Genomic DNA, 16,476 nt, shown 5'->3' on the forward strand with positions numbered 1-16,476 from the left:
AATGATCGAGAAGGGCACAACAGATGTGCCTTCAAGGAATGACCCCGCCAGTCACTGACAGCAGAACGGGACGAGGCCCAGAGCCTGTCTCCTCAAGGTCAGCAGGTCTGAGGTGGATCAAAACCGTTAGGAGATATGATAATCGTGGACTGTTCAGCAGGGCAGTATTTGGAGAACGCAATGCAAATAAGTCAAAGCTGCTTAAAGGCATTTTTGTATGAGGTGGTCAGACACTCATCCTCTAGGGAGTCCGATTATCAAATCGCCTAATGGTTTTGACTCAATTGCACCTCATTCTCCAATTAGTACTTGAACCATTCTCTGCTGAACAGTCCGCCATTTTCATATCCCTTAAACACTGCTGCATCTAGTCATTTTAATGCTTCCACTTCAGGCTAGCTGGCCTTGAGGAGACAAGCTTGAGCCCTTGTCCCATTCTGCTGTTCCAGGGCCCGGTCAAAGCTTCCTATTTTGGGCAAATAGGGGAGGTACCCCTGGGCCTGCGGGTCCCCGTCCCTGGCTCCAAGTTGCATGATGGGCCATCGAACGGAGCCTAGGGCTGTGGGGAGTTCCTGGGGGCTGCAGGTCCCTGTACCGGACACTTTGAGACCCGACAAACCGGGTAACAGATCCCAGGGGACTTCCACCATTGTGTGCGTAATGTATCAGCTTGGAAAGGATAAAAAACTGAGAAGGCTCTGCCAGAATTCAAACTTGTGAATTGCAGGTCACACATACTCACATACAGTTGCAACCTCTTAACTCACTGAGCCATCTCATGTTGTAATGATGACATTAGTTATGGAGTTGTGGAGTGCCCTACAAAGATGCATAAAGTTGTTTCTTTCTGTGCCTAAGGCGGAGATGAAGGCCCGCATGGACCTCGAGCGGCGTCTGAGGGATGCCGAAGAGGCGCTGCGGAGGTTGGAGCAAGGCCTGAACTCCAAGGACCGCAACCGCGAGAAGGAGGAGAAGATGAAAGCGGATGTCACCCACTTGAAGAGTAGGTCACCCACTTCGTACTTGAATGAATGAATGAATGAGACTAGGCACATTAGCACATTGGGGTATACCCAACTAAAAATGATAGAATGGCGAGTGTCTGTGTGGAAAGGTTTAGGGGTGTCATTGGGAGGGTAGACATTATTGTGGAAAGCAAACAGCGTTGTTAAAGCCCTTCAGACGTTTTGCAAGCATAGAGGTCTCTGTGTGTTGTGGATAAAAATCTTTAGATTAGATTGGTGACTGAAAACTAGGCAGGGAAGCCTGTCTCATCTCTAGGTTACAGACTCCAGTCCCAGTCAGACACCCTTGATCTTGAGTGTCTGCTGCAGAGTGTAACCATCAAGACTGGAGATAAAATTAAAGCCAGTAAACATCGTAGAAATACACCACTCCTATTATTTTAAACTGTTTAAAATGTGGTCTTAAACATTGGTGAAGAAAAGAGACTCTGAAGAAAATTTAACAGGAAAGACAGAAGATGCAAAAGAGTTCAACATTGATCCTCTGCTGAAGACTCTTCGATAGGGAAATCAGGCGGCCATGACACGTTGTTAACTTCACCCCCATTCTAGAGGGTAACAAAATTCTGGTCTGCCGCTATTTGCACCTGTTGCCTTTTTTTAACCAAGTGGCTATAGGGTTTTGGGGAGAGGCCACCCAGTGGCTCGGAGATGTGGCACAGGATGGAGGTCTGTCCCATTCGGTTGCACTCTGGACAAGTCAACATTTTGAAAGATATGGACACCAGAGACAAGAACCAGTCTTAAAGCTCCTTCTGCTGGGGATTAAATAGGACACATAGATGGATTCAATCAATCAATCAATCAATCAGGGGTTGATGAAGAGCGCTACTCACCCGTGAGGGTCTCAAGGCGCTGGGGGGGTGCAGCTCCGGATCAGCTGAAGAGCCAGGTCTTGAGGCCCTTCCTGAAGGTGTGCAGGGTAGGGAAGCGTCCGATGTTGACTGGGAGCTCGTTCCAGGCGTTTGCCGTGATGTGGGAGAAGGCTCTTCCCCCTGCTCTGGTTCTGTGGATGCGTGGTGTTTCTGCTAGGGCGAGGTCGGTAGAGCGGAGGTTTCTTTTGGGTACATGGAAAGATACTCTTTCGTTGAGGTATTTGGGTCCGATGTTGTGGAGGGATTTGTAGGCGTGGGTGAGCAGCTTGAAGGTTATTCTCTTCTCGACGGGGAGCCAGTGGAGGTCTCGCAGGTGTTGGGTCATGTGCTCGTCTTGTGGGGTTCCGAGGATGAGTCGGGCCACGGTGTTCTGGATGGTCTGGAGTTTGTGAAGGAGGGATTTGTTGATTCCGGCGTAGAGGGCGTTGCCGTAGTCCAGTCTGCTGGTTATGACTGCGTGGGAGATGATTTTTCTGGCTTCAGGGGGGATCCAATTGAATGTCTTGCGGAGGGAGTTGAAGCAAGTGGAGGCGACGGCGTTGATCTGGCGAGTCATGGTGAGAGAGGAGTCTTGGATGATGCCGAGGTTCTGGGCGTGGTCAGTCGGCGTGGGTGGGTTTCCGAGGGCGGAGGACCACCAGGTATTGTTGTCCCAAGCAGATGGGGCGGATCAGAGGACGAGCAACTCTGTCTTCTCTGAAGTTAAGTTTTAGGCAGCTGCTGCTCATCCACGCTGCGACGTCCTTCATTCCTCCCTGGAAGCTGAGTCTGGTATCTTCAGGGTTCTTAGTGAGGGAGAGGATGAGCTGGGTGTCGTCGGCGTAGGATACTATACTGAGCCCATGTTGTCTGAAGATGGCGGCGAGGGGGGGGCATGTAAATGTTGAAGAGCGTTGGGCTGAGCGATGATCCTTGGGGTACTCCGCAGTTGATCTCTGTTCTGGGTTTGCTTCTTGTTCTCCGCTGACATGTACTGTGCTTCCCGCAGAGTTCTTTGAAGAATGCATCCGGAATGCTGAGCTCGATGCCAAGAAGCCCATTATCATGAAGAATGCAGTGTACATGCAGAAGGACGTCACACGCCGCATCAAGAGCTGCCGCTTCCACCGCCGAAAGGCCAGCTTCTCCTGGAAACAGTGTAAGTGTCAGTCCGCGTCCTTAGAACTTCTTGACTACTTTCTTTTAAAGCCATCAACATGCCAGGGCCATGCCCTCATGTGGTTTCTTCCACCATCATGGACTACATATCCAAAATCTGTCACTAATAAAATGCACTCAGCTTTCATGAACCTTCTATTGATTCACAAATAATCAGGTTAATCTATCTGTTGGGCTCTTAAATTTACCAAAATAAAGCAGGATTTTAAATCCCAGATTACATGACCCACCATTGACGCTGAAGGACCAAGTTCAAATCTATCCTCTTCAGAAAGTTTCAGCAGAGAGTTGAGCGTCTGTGTGAGTGCGCATGTTGGTTAAGAACATTCGAGGTTTGATCTTCAGTAGCTTTGATGCATCAGGACAGCTGTGATGTCCCTGTTCTTGAAAACCCCTAAACCGTAATGGCCGTTCGACTACACAGGTTTGTAAATTGTGGTGCTCCATTCAGGTTATGGTATCAGTGGTTTGATACATTTAAGGCATCTGCATTATTTGAGTTCTCCAGTTCCATCTGATCTGAAAGAGATACCTTTGTCCCACTGAAACCGGTCTTGTCGTCACTTCTGTACGACATTTCGATTCAGCAAGTTTCATCCAAACGTTCTGTCCCACAAGTTCGTTAGGGGGTGTCCTCTCACCTCAGGGTTACGCCTTCTACTGACCATTCATGTAGGTGATTGGTCAATGTCAGATTTAGTTAGATAATGCTAGGGCACTACTGTGCAGTGGGAGAGCCTCAAATCCTCTGCCATGCATTTCATCCATTACAGGGATCACTGCCCCATATAAGCCTCTCATAAACTTTTCTGTGTCTTTCCAGGTCATGATATCTGGTCAATTTTTCTGGAAAGTACCTTGTTGATGGTCCTCAGTGAAGTGGCCAAACCTTCCTCTTTGAATGGGAACCCCCTTTTGCTTCTTACAGTGCACTTGTGGTGTGGGCATCTACCCGCTACCATAGTCCCCATCTTCACTTTCACATTTGCAACAAGTTTTTGTGACCAGAGCTATGAAACAGCTGGCCCTAGGTTCTAAAGTCTTGTGTAAAAGTCCACACAACTCGATAGGATTCTAAGCTTCTCCTCTTCAGAAACTATCTTGTACCTACACAAGCGTGTATCATTTTCCCGTGCAACTTCAGGGATTCAAGTTTTATACACATTAAGTAACTTTTAATGATGACACTACCAGAGCAGCCTCTCTAAATGGCCTTTCTGACATCCAATGGTATTTCTGCTGTTTATGAGTGTAGTAGGCTATGGTTTTCCCCATCAGTTTGGCCACAGAATTACAGATTGAAAGTCCCAGATGCTATAGCTTCCATTATTTATTTATTATTAGCAGTTCTATATAGCACTGACCAGACCAAATAGGGTAACAGAGTGCTTTACATCATTTAGTTGAAGGTATACAGCTAACTAAGACATTGAAAGATGTAAAATGCATAAGTTGTAGGCAATTAATAGCGGGATGCGGGGAAATGTCCATCCATAGAGTGGATACAATTGTTCAGAAACACAATTAGAAATGGGGTGAATAAACAGAACATCACTGCATCGTAAGAACTCATGTGGCAACTATAAGAATTATTTATATATTCCATGTACTGGTACATTTTTCCACAATATGCATTCTTTAATCTTGTAGATGTTCTGACCTTCAAGGAATATTTCCTCGAACGGTACATTGGTATGGTTTCACGCAAATGCGCATCCTTCGGAGCACAGGCCACTGTCATGAGTGACTGAAGCTTTCCGAACATTCCATGGTCCAGGATGGATACTGATATTGTAGAGATGTGAATGTTGTGGTTATGTGGTTGAGGGCAGTTATGGTTTCCTCCTAGCATGGTTTCTTTGAGGTTTGTGAGTAACTGAGCTTTGAGTGAAATGTCTCCCAAACACTGAGCACTGTTATGGTTTCTCCCCAGTATGGATGCTCTGATGTCTCTAAAGATTTATGCGCCAGAAAAAGATATGTCCCATACATGGAACACTTCTATGGGTTTTCCCTAATATGGATCCTGTGATGTATACAGAGTTTTGATCTATCGCCAAAGCCTTTACCTGTATAGACTGACACAGTTTATTGCCAGTATGAATATTTTGATGTGGGGAGCATGTTCCGTGCTAAGCGTTCATTAGCCACCCAGTAAGCATCGATACAGTTTCTCTCCAGTATGGATTCTGTAGACGTAGCTTTGATCCATCTGTAAACAATCTATCTCACTTTGTACACTGATACAGTTTAGAGCCAGAAAGAATACTCTTATATCTGGAGAGTATTTCATTTTTATTTAGTTATTTGTCTATCTGCGGTTTTATATCGCCTCAGCCATACCCACTAGAGGAGCAAAGTGCTTTACAGAATTTAGTTAAAGGCTTACCAATATTTAAGATAGGGGAACCTATAACTAAGTTTCCCGGTTTTTGGATTTTTGTTTTTTACATTTTCGTCTGTATTTATCCTTATTTTTTGTTGTTGCTATTTTTATCTGTATTTATCAATATTTATTTTGTTGTTTTTTTAAACAAATGAAGCTGAAACTGGCATATTCCCATATTTTTTTTAACCAATAAATATGCAATCATGCTTCAATGCCTGTCAGGTTTCAGTGATATGAATACCGGCAGAAGATAAATAAATGTACTTCAGTTCATCCTTGTGCTTATCTACTGCTTTTTAAGTCTCTTTTCTAAAATTCTTTTCTTTTTTAACCCACCATACCTATCATTACACACAGCTCTTGGGCTGGCAGTCATGTCGGAGAGTATTTAGAATCACTCAAAAAGCAACCCAATTTCAGATTTTATCCACATTTAAACATAAATATAGACAAGAAAATCAATGGTTTTCTATCTGTATTTATCTGTAAAAATCAGGAAAACAGGGAACCTTACATATAACATACACACGCTGTAGGTAATTAACAGCTGGTGGGTGTAATTCTATCTTAGTCAACTTTCCATTTTTCTGTTGACAATGTATTTCTTTAGATCTTCTTGGGTCAAAGTTCATTAATTAATGTTTGTTGTCATTTTTGTTAGTGATGATCATCATATGACACTTTGTACCATGATTTCTATAAGCAAACTATGGATAGTGGGCGGGTTCATGTTTTCGCTGTGGACCAATAGGATCTTTAAGATAAAATCCATGGAACGCTCAGCCTGAAGTTCATCATCAGCATCATAAATGAAATATGTCTTCACTATTCCTGCATTAAAATGACAGCATGGTTGTTTAGTGGAGAAGTGTGGCTCAATGGTTAGAGCGGCAGACCTCGATGCAGAGCACTGGTCCGGGACCAGGGTTCGATTCCCGTCGCGGCAGGGTCTTGGGCTATAAATTCCGCGGACCGGATATTCTCGCCTCAGTGCCTATTCTAATCATGGGCCCCACGCTGCAACTCTGGGCAATAGCTTGCTTAATCGCCCCAACAGCGCTGGGATGCCTGGCCTCACCATGGGAGTGCCTAGGAGTGGACACCTCACATGGAAAGCCAGGAAGGGTTCCTTCAGCGGTATGAGTACAGCGCTGAGATACCCGTAGTGGTGATCGGCGCTATATAAATACCTATACATACATGACTACTCCTAACAGCATCACATACACATTTCTACATACTCCTCCAGTCATATATGTTCTCCTGACATGTGGTTGACGTTATTGCACAGTGTTATATACATAGTTGATATCTCGAAGCCGGAGTACATTTCCTTATTACCTTGTCCTCTTTATCCTTTAAGGGATTAACTGCAGGCTGGACAAGCACAAGGTTTGCATCACTATCTCTTGAGTCTGAGCTATTTAGGTTCATTCAAACATATTTCACATTTGATAATATCATGCACCCCGGATCCGCGGATCTATGAGGACCTTCACAACCTTGCTGCAGTTTAGGAAAGAACTGAAGGCACGCCTCTTTAAAGAACTCCACTCCAAGATAAAGTACCGGCCCACCACCACTTTCAGAATACAGCTACTGTTCCAATCACTCATTGACTGTGCCTTTGCCCGTGACCCTGTACAACGCTTTGCTGCTTTTCGGCTAGCTTTGCACTCTACACATAGCACGTGCATACATCTATACATACGAGGTATACTTACACAGTGTGCGTTGTCATTAAATACTTTTTGTTATTTACAATCCAGTAGTTCTAAACAAATGTTACCCATTCTTACTTTATTTGCTTATATTTCTTAATCTCTCTTTGCTAATCAACCTAGTACTAGGCCTGGGTGGAGTGACCAAAAAACTCCACAGCGCTACGCGAAGTTCCGCAAGCGGTACAGTGTGTTAGGTCGCGCCGTTCACGCTGATTTTTAGCTCCCGGGTTTTGTCCCGTGCTGGAAAATCAGCTTGAACACCACCATGTGCAGCGCAAAAGGGCGCTGCTTGTTTCTGCCCCACGAGTAGGTTTTCTGCTTGAGAGGCAGCTTCCTCACTGCAACGTTTGGTTTCTCAACGTGAGTGGTCGCGACCATCCGCGATCTCCCATCTTGAGAAATATCGCCGGGAGGTGGTCTAGTGCTGGATTTTCCTCGCTCGCGATCACAAACTTAACGTTTGTGAGCGCGAACGAGGAAGTGGAGTGGAGTTTTTGGGAACTCCACATGCTCCGCGGAGTGCAGAAAACTCTGCAAAGTCCACGAACGGAGCTGAGTTCACCGCCCAGGTCTAACTAGTACTACTAATTCAAGTAAAAATTTTATTTATGTTTCTGTATTTGAATGTCCTTCCATCTTCAATTTAGGAACACAAGGTGCACATTCATGTTCCTAAAATCACCCATTCCATCATGTATGATGTTGTCTGGCTGATCAGAGTCTTGCAGTTTCCTGAACCAACCTGAAGAAAGCTCAGTAGTGCGAGCAGTTCATGCCAACTTGTACTTTAAATTCTGTGAATAACCAATTACTGTGGTTCTGTTTCTCCAATCATTCCCTGTTCCTTGGCATGGATGTCTTCCTGTGTTTAGCTGCAGTGTTTACCTGTTTTGCAGTTTTTTCATATTGTGTATATGTCCATATGGCATGTACAATGAACTCTAACATGTGCACACTAACCCCAACAAATGTCCCAATGAAATGCACGGTATGTCAAGGATTCCAAGATATCAAATGCACTGTTGGCGTCTGATAGCATCAAAATGTTTTCCAAGCCCAAGCCACTCCCAGTCGCAGAGGAACCTCACAACATATTCAGGGCCTGTCTAGGGTCCCCCTCTATCTGACTCAACTTACTTGTAGATATGATGGGATTGGGCTGTGTTTTGTCCCTAAGCCCTGCGATAGACCTTTCTGGGCATGCAGGTATTCTGTGTCTTATCTGTGCTTGTGTGTTGCAGTGCGGCACTCCCAGTCCTTCATCGCCTCGCCGACCGATACCACCACCGTGGAAGATATGAAGCAAACCACAAAGAGACTGAGCAGGGACCAGCATTTCCGGGAGAGGTTCAACCAGCTCATGAAGCAAAGGGACCCATCCTTGGACAATGAGAAGTAAAACCTAAAGTCTTGGGGCCTTCACCCTCTGTTCCTGGGGAGCTTGGTGGCCCCGTATTGTATTCCCGCTCCTTGCCGTTGAAGGAGGCACACTGCCAAGCACCCTGGATCACACTTCGTCGCCTGCACCTTGGAGCAAAGAATGAGATGGGGATGTTTGTCTTCCATAGCTAACGGTGCGGCGAGCCACATCACATCACAAGAATCCAACATGGCGGCTGGAGTCACGTGACTGAAAGAATCCCGCATGCTGAGCATAGTAAAATTATAGTAAAATGGCGCAATAATGTTGGTAACTTTAATCATTTTGGAAGAGGATCTAAGAATGTCTGCAAAGTCAGTACTGAGAAGAGTAAGGCAGACTGCTTCTACAACAAGCACTGCTAATACAATAGGTACTTATTTTTAAAGTGACACTAGTTCTTGAAAGGAGGAGGGCCTCCTATGTTGGGGGAGTGACTGCCACAGATCGCTCCTCCTCTCGCACATGTGGATGACACCTCTCCAGCATGCAGATCTGGGCAGTACCTGAGTGCCATCACTTTAGGACAGAAGTGAGGCAGTGTTTGCTAAAAACGTTAATGGTTAATGTGTGATGTTGGATAGGTTACGCAGTTGTTTTCCTTCGTTCTATGTAAATGCTCTCAGGGCTAAAATTGACAATTATCTTCAGGCTACTGTTGTGCAGTCTATAGGAGGAGAGGTGCTGTGGTGAGGACCTGTGTTCTAATTACTGATGCATTACTTGCCCACCTTAGACCACATCTCCTCTATGGACTTTATCACGAATGAGTCCCTAGTGAATACACCGGTCAGTTCTGGGTGGCCCCTTGTTAGTCAGGGAAGTGCCCCAAGGGGTCTATGGTCACCCACTCCCTGGGATGGAATTACCAGCTGAGATACTAAACACAGTAATTATTTAGTCTTTTAAAGCTGTCACATTAAATAAATAAGGACAATACATCCTATTGAGACGAGCTATTAGCAAATAAAGGAAACCTGGGGAGATACTGTAAATAAACCTTTTAGCACAGATTTGGACAAAATGTGTTGCTCTTTTCCGTTACTTTCTCCCACCTGCCTTTAAATGTCAGGATATGATGTGCAGTGAGAATGGGTGCCTGAAGTGGGTGTGCTGGAGCTATGTATAAAGGGTATTTATAGCAAACCCTAATACAAAACCCATATTTGGATATCTAAAAAAAGAACCTGAGCCCATGAAGTACTTATTCCTTTGCTTTTAATTTGCATTTCTGGCAGTCATTTGAGCAAAAAGAAACAGATACATGTGAAAGTAACACATATTGTTACTTATTGTGCCAATCTGTTAAAATTATATTTTATTGAGGATATGTTGCACATTCTGAGGAGTGCAGCTGCTTAAATAAAAACTTGGGAATATTTCTCCAGTGGGACTCATTGAACCTGGTTAGACTTGAAAATGCTACACAGGAGACTTGGAAATTCACAGTCACAGGTGCCCTGTGACGTCTTTAGGAACATAAGCATAATCATTCCTCGACCCTTCTTGCTTTTTTTCACCGTCTTTGTCAGGGTCACTGTCATTAGCCCGCCCATTCACGTTCATCATTGGCCAGTGCTTCACAGTCAGCTAGCGGCGCATTGGAGGGTTGGTTGCACTGTAAGGTCTTGTGATCCATCCTGACCAATCGCATGGTTCACTTTCATTCTGCCATCTTGTAAAACATTTCAGGGTCTGGTTTCCACACCTTACTTTCCTCTTCAGTATTCTTGCCTTTGGGTTTTAAATGGGTGTACATTTCTACTCTCCATAACCAAATGAATAATAAATAAATGTGTTTCTGCCACTGTGTCACTAATAAATGATATATAAATGCTAATGTTTCTCTTTTCTTTAGTGTTGAAATTAGCCTCTATGAGGGTCCAAGTGCCACTGGAGGTTAGGCCCCTGGTGCTGCATGCCCCCGACCCATGTAATGGTGGGAGAGCGCATCAATTCTTGGTGGCTACTTGAAACATTGCCACTGGAAGAAGCCAATTAATGCTGCATTTATTTACTGGTTAAAGCATCACTACAAGTGTTTCTCACACCATGAGGAATCACAAAGTGAGGCCCCTGTGCCTTCAATCACAAATACCTTTCCAACGCATAAAACCTCCTCCTTACTTCTTGTTCTGTATCAAGCCCAAACACCACACAGGTGGACCAGCCGATAGAGCGTCTCAGGCTCTCAGAGATCCTCGGAAACATTACCACCCAGGGGCCCACATTCCAGCATCTCCGACTCTGATAAATGGATAGCAGAGGATCAGAGTGGCTAGATGCCCCTTGCATTTGAAATATCTCTGATCGCTTTCACTTGATATTCTGGGGTAACATTAATGAAAGTAGGAGCAGGACGAGGTCCTGCTTTATCAGAGGCTGGTTTGAGGAGTGATGTGTGGAATACTGGGCATATCTTCATAGATGGTGGCAACCATAATCGATAAATGAATGGATTGATTTGTTTGTGAACAATGAAGGGTCCCACAAATGTATTGGGGAACTTATGTTGCATCCTGAATCTTAGGTTCTTAGTAGACAGCCACACCCTGTCTCCTTCCATATATTGAGGCCCCAACCGTCTCTTTTGATCTGCAAAATTCTTATATTGTTCTTTGGTGGCAATTACATCTATACGTGTCTTTTTTGCAGTGACAGCCAATTTATTTATGTGCTCTGCAACATGACGCATTGTATCTAGCTGGTATGGTATTAACAATGATAAATAATGTGGATGATACCCACACGTAGCAAAAAATGGTGAGAACCCAGTTGATGAATGTGGGACCACATTGTATGCAAATTCCACAAGGCATAGGGTTGCCCTCCAATCCTTAGGGTTGTCTTGTACAAAATATCAAAAGTATTGCTTAATACATTGATTGTCCCTTTTAGTTTGTCCATCGCCTTGAGGGTGAAAACTAGGGGACAAACAGGACTTAATGCCCAAAGTAGAACACCATGCCTTCCTAAACTGGGAGGCGAACTGCATTTCTCAATCGGAAGAAATTATTGATGGAAGGCCATTTAACCACACTACATGCTCCATCATTATTAGGGCTGATTTGGATGCCGTGGGAACTCCTGTGCATGCAACAAAATGGGCCATCTTGGACAACCTGTACCACTACCACCATAATTGTGTCATACTTCTTGCACTGAGGTAACCCTACCATGAAATCCACTGAGACATCTTCACACATTCACACATTGTTTCTGGGGGTTTTCAAGGTAGTAACAACCCATTTGGTTTGAGCGGTCTGCCTTGGCTTGGGCACAAACTTCCCATTTAGTAACCTACTCTTTGACATTTCTTTTCACTTCTGGCCACCAGAAATATCTTGTTATAATATCTTGGGTCTTTGCCATTCCTGGATGCCCGAGAATCTTGGTATCATGACACCATTGTATGGCATGTATTCGAAGAGCCTGAGTGGGAACATGCAGTAGTGCCCAATGAAACAGTAACTCCTCGCAAATCTTTCTACATGGATCTTGTGATTCCCACTTAACAAGTTCTACCAATGGTATGGCTTTTTGTACTTCATGTAAGAATTGGTGGATTGTATTTGTTCCTACTAAATGTTGTGCTGGAAGAATGAGGCACACTGTTCCTGAGTGTTAGTTTCTTCGTGGAATCGGGATAGGGCGTCTGCCTTCCTATTTCTGTCCCTGGATGGAAAGTCACTATGAAATCATATTCTGCGAAGAATAGAGTCCATCTCAGTTGACGTGGGATCAAAGCTCTGGCTGACTTTAAAAACTGAAGGTTTCAGTGGTCCGTGTAAACTGTTACCGGATGTCTGGCCCCCAACAAATAATGCTGCCATTCTTTGAAAGCTATGCGGATAGCCAGTAATTCTTTTTCGTCTATAAGATAATTGATCTCTGCTGGGTAAAATCATTTGGAGAGATAAGCCACTGGGTGAATCTGTCCTGTGGTGGTGTGTCTCTGGGACAAAAAAGCTCCCATAGCTTAGTTTGAAGCATCAGCCTCTACAATAAAGGGTTCAGATGCCTTTGGATGAGTGAGGACAAGAGCAGACATGAAGTCTTCCTTAGGTCTAGTGAAGGCCATCTCACACTCAGCGGACCACTGAAATTCCGCATTCTTCTTCATCAGTTTTGTGATTCCGACAATCATGGTAGAAAAGTGTGGGATAAAACGGCAGTAGAAATTTGCGAAGCCTATGAATTTTTGTATGTCTTTGACATTTTGTGGGGTCGGCCAGTCCCTTACTGCTTGCACTTTTCTCTCGGACATTAGCAACCTTTGAGGAGTTAATATGAACCCAAGAAATTTCACACTAGTGACATGAAACTCACATTTCTACAATTTATAAAACAGAGCAAGTTGTCTCAGGGTGCCTAGTATGGTTTTAACATGGTGGACATGGTCTTGTTCAGTGGGTGACCATATAAGGATATTGTCGATGTAGACGATAACAATTAAATCCAGATATTTTCGTAAAATCTTGTTTACGAAAAACTGAAAAGCCGCCGGGGCATTGCATAGACCGACCAGCATCACACAAAACTTTTACAGGCCAAATTTGGAGCGAAATGCCATCTTCCACTCACCTCCTTTGCATATGCATACCAGATGATATGCCCCTCTAAGGTCCAATCGGGTATGAATGGTGGCTGATTTAACTTGATCCAAAAGGATCGAGATGAGCAGTAGCAGATACCGTTTTTTTATAGTTGAATGCGCAATAGTCAATGCATGTTCGTAACTCCCCATTGGCCTTTGAAATGAAAAACGGAGGAGAGGTTGCCGGAGATTTTGAAGGGCGTATATTCTCGTTTACTAAGTACTTATCAATGTATTCTTTGAGATGTTCATTTTCTCTTTCTGTAAGAGCATTGATGTAACTAAAGGGAATTTTGGCCTCCGGGGACCAGGTCGAATTGTCAGTCGTAACACCTGTGAGGTGGTAAGGTTTCTGCACTATTTTGACTGAACACATCTGCATAATCTGCATACTGCAGAGGCAAGATAATCTCCTGTTCAGCTGCTGTGGCTATCGTATGAGACAGGTGCGTGTTTACTGGCATAACCTGTTGCAATCGAGTGCAGACTTCACTACATGTACTATGCTGATTCCAATCAATGGAGGGATTATGAAGCATTAACCATGGCATCCCCGATATCAATTTGAATTGGGGGGCATCAATAATGTCAAACTGAATGGTTTTGTGATGGTCAACTTGAGCATCAGTATAATGAAAAGATACCAATTCAGTGTGTTTAGTAAAAGGATCGAAAGACACATGGTACCATCCACCACCCTGACCATCTCAGGTTTGTTCTTGTCATGTGTGGATAGTTTTAATAACAACAGGTATTTGGAGTCTATAAAATTACCTGTGGCACCGGAATCTATCATTACCTCTACCTCTTGTCTTTCTAGCTCCTTTGTTGCAATTTCCGCTTTGAGAATCAAATGAGGCACTGCATTTTGTAAAGTGTTCAGGAGACTCTTATTTTAATCTCATAACATGCTCCTGTTTCTGCTGTGGGACAGCTAGTTTTCCGTACCCTTATTTTTGGTAGGTTTGGGTCTGGTGGAGCATTCTCTTATGAAATGACCTTTCCTTCCGCAGTATAAACATAAACCATTTTTGCAACGGGTTTCTCGTTCTTCCTTGGAGATAGGTCCCCGCACACCACCAATTTCCATTGTTTGTGCACTTTCCACTGGACTGGGTTTTGTTCTAGATTATGTTTTAGTTTCACTCTTTTTCTTCTCACCTGCATGCTCTGTTAATCTATGATCTAACAGTAAACGTCAGATTAATTAAAGCCGCACAATATCAGGTTGGGGTTCCACTTGTGCCAGGATGTCTTTCATCTCTTCCTTTAAACCTCTATAGTAAGGGGCAGTTCTCTTCTCTTCAGGCCACCCGATTTTGGCCACCAACCAATTGAAGGTTGTCAGATATGTCACCAAGTCTTTATTACGCTATCTCAAGTCTAATACTTTTCTGTCAGCAGACTGGGTCACCGCACAGCAATCAAACACTTTTTCAAACTCAGCCTTAAAACAGGGCCAATGATACAAGAGGTTATCCTCATTAACTAAAGGTGTGGCCCATGCTGCAGCATCTCTTCCTAGATAAGATATCAAGAAAGTCACCCGGGATTGAGCATCTGGGAAAGATTGGGGTTTGACCTTGTAATGTAACTGCACCTATGTAAGAAACTACCTGCACCTTATCAGAGTCACCATAAAATCTCTCGGGAGGGACCAAGGTAACTACAGCAGGACCTGTAACTGACACCATCAGCGGGGTTGGAATACCAATATTCCCTACATGTCTACTGGAGGTAGCAACTGGATGTGGAGAAGACTTCATTCAGCTTTGTAAGGTATCCACTTGTGCCCTTAACGCAGAGGTTTCTGCTCTAGAGGCTGTGATTTCACCCTTCAATTCCACTAACATGGCACATAAATCATCTAAAGTGGCCATACTGGTCGATACTGCCTAAGAGGATCTTTTATTTGTGGGTCTAATATTCTGTCAGGCTCTCAGAGATCCTCGGAAACAGTTCCACCCAGCGGCCCACCTTCCAGCAGAACTCTGATAAATGGTAACAGAGGATAAGAGTGGCTAGATGGGGGAAGGAAAATTAGGGAACGTACGTCTGGGAGGGAGACCTATAAGGCAAAAGAAGTGCAGGCAACAGAGCTTGTGAGGTAACAAACTTGAAATACACAAGGCAACATGTGTCAGTATTCCAAATATAAATGCCTGAGAATCAACATGTGTTACAACAAACAAATGATGGACGGAATGCTGACAATGCAGACATTCTCCCCCAGTCAAGAGATCTGGGTTAAATCCATCGTTCTTTTGCCCACTACGCCACCCCAGTTTAGACATGGCCATATGCAAATCAGTCTTGACCCTGTGCCTCATAGGAACAGTCCAGCCCGAACTGCCAAGCCATGTCTTCCCTGGACCGGAATCAAGCATCCTAGGACCGGTTTCTGGCTATCAGCCGTCATCAGCCAGGATAGCTTGACTCCAGTGGCGTAGTGAGCACGGATCCCAAGTCTGGGAATACCCATCCCACTTAGGGCGAAAAGCGTTACAACAAACAAATGATGGACAGAATGCTGACAATGCAGACATTCTCCCCCAGTCAAGAGATCTGGGTTAAATCCATCGTTCTTTTGCCCACTACGCCACCCCAGTTTAGACATGGCCATATGCAAATCAGTCTTGACCTTGTGCCTCATGGGAACAGTCCAGCCCGAACTGCCAAGCCATGTCTTCCCTGGACCAGAATCAAGCATCCTAGGACCGGTTTCTGGCTATCAGCCGTCATCAGCCAGGATAGCTTGACTCCAGTGGCGTAGTGAGCACGGGTCCCACGTCTGGGAATACCCATCCCACATAGGGCGAAAAGCGTTACAACAAACAAATGATGGACGGAATGCTGACAATGCAGACATTCTCCCCCAGTCAAGAGATCTGGGTTAAATCCATCGTTCTTTTGCCCACTACGCCACCCCAGTTTAGACATGGCCATATGCAAATCAGTCTTGACCCTGTGCCTCATGGGAACAGTCCAGCCCGAACTGCCAAGCCATGTCTTACCTGGACCGGAATCAAGCATCCTAGGACCGGTTTCTGGCTATCAGCCGTCATCAGCCAGGATAGCTTGACTCCAGTGGCGTAGTGAGCACGGGTCCCACGTCTGGGAATACCCATCCCACTTAGGGCGAAAAGCGTTACAACAAACAAATGATGGACGGAATGCTGACAATGCAGACATTCTCCCCCAGTCAAGAGATCTGGGTTAAATCCATCGTTCTTTTGCCCACTACGCCACCCCAGTTTAGACATGGCCATATGCAAATCAGTCTTGACC

General features: G+C 44.6%; 1 protein-coding gene across 1 annotated transcript in view; it reads left to right on the plus strand.

Moving 5' to 3' along the window:
* The window catches only part of PLEKHD1 (pleckstrin homology and coiled-coil domain containing D1), a 223,691-nt gene extending 213,300 nt beyond the window's left edge, over positions 1 to 10,391 (plus strand). The window contains exons 11-13 of the mRNA XM_085627306.1: positions 859 to 1,003; positions 2,889 to 3,038; positions 8,413 to 10,391. Coding sequence (XP_085483432.1) covers positions 859 to 1,003; positions 2,889 to 3,038; positions 8,413 to 8,570 — 453 coding nt within the window. The 3' untranslated portion in view covers positions 8,571 to 10,391. The remainder of the gene's footprint in view (positions 1 to 858; positions 1,004 to 2,888; positions 3,039 to 8,412) is intronic.
* Positions 10,392 to 16,476: the final 6,085 nt, after the last annotated feature.

This window comes from Triturus cristatus, chromosome 9, assembly GCF_964204655.1.
Source record: "Triturus cristatus chromosome 9, aTriCri1.1, whole genome shotgun sequence".
Lineage (NCBI taxonomy): Eukaryota > Metazoa > Chordata > Amphibia > Caudata > Salamandridae > Triturus > Triturus cristatus.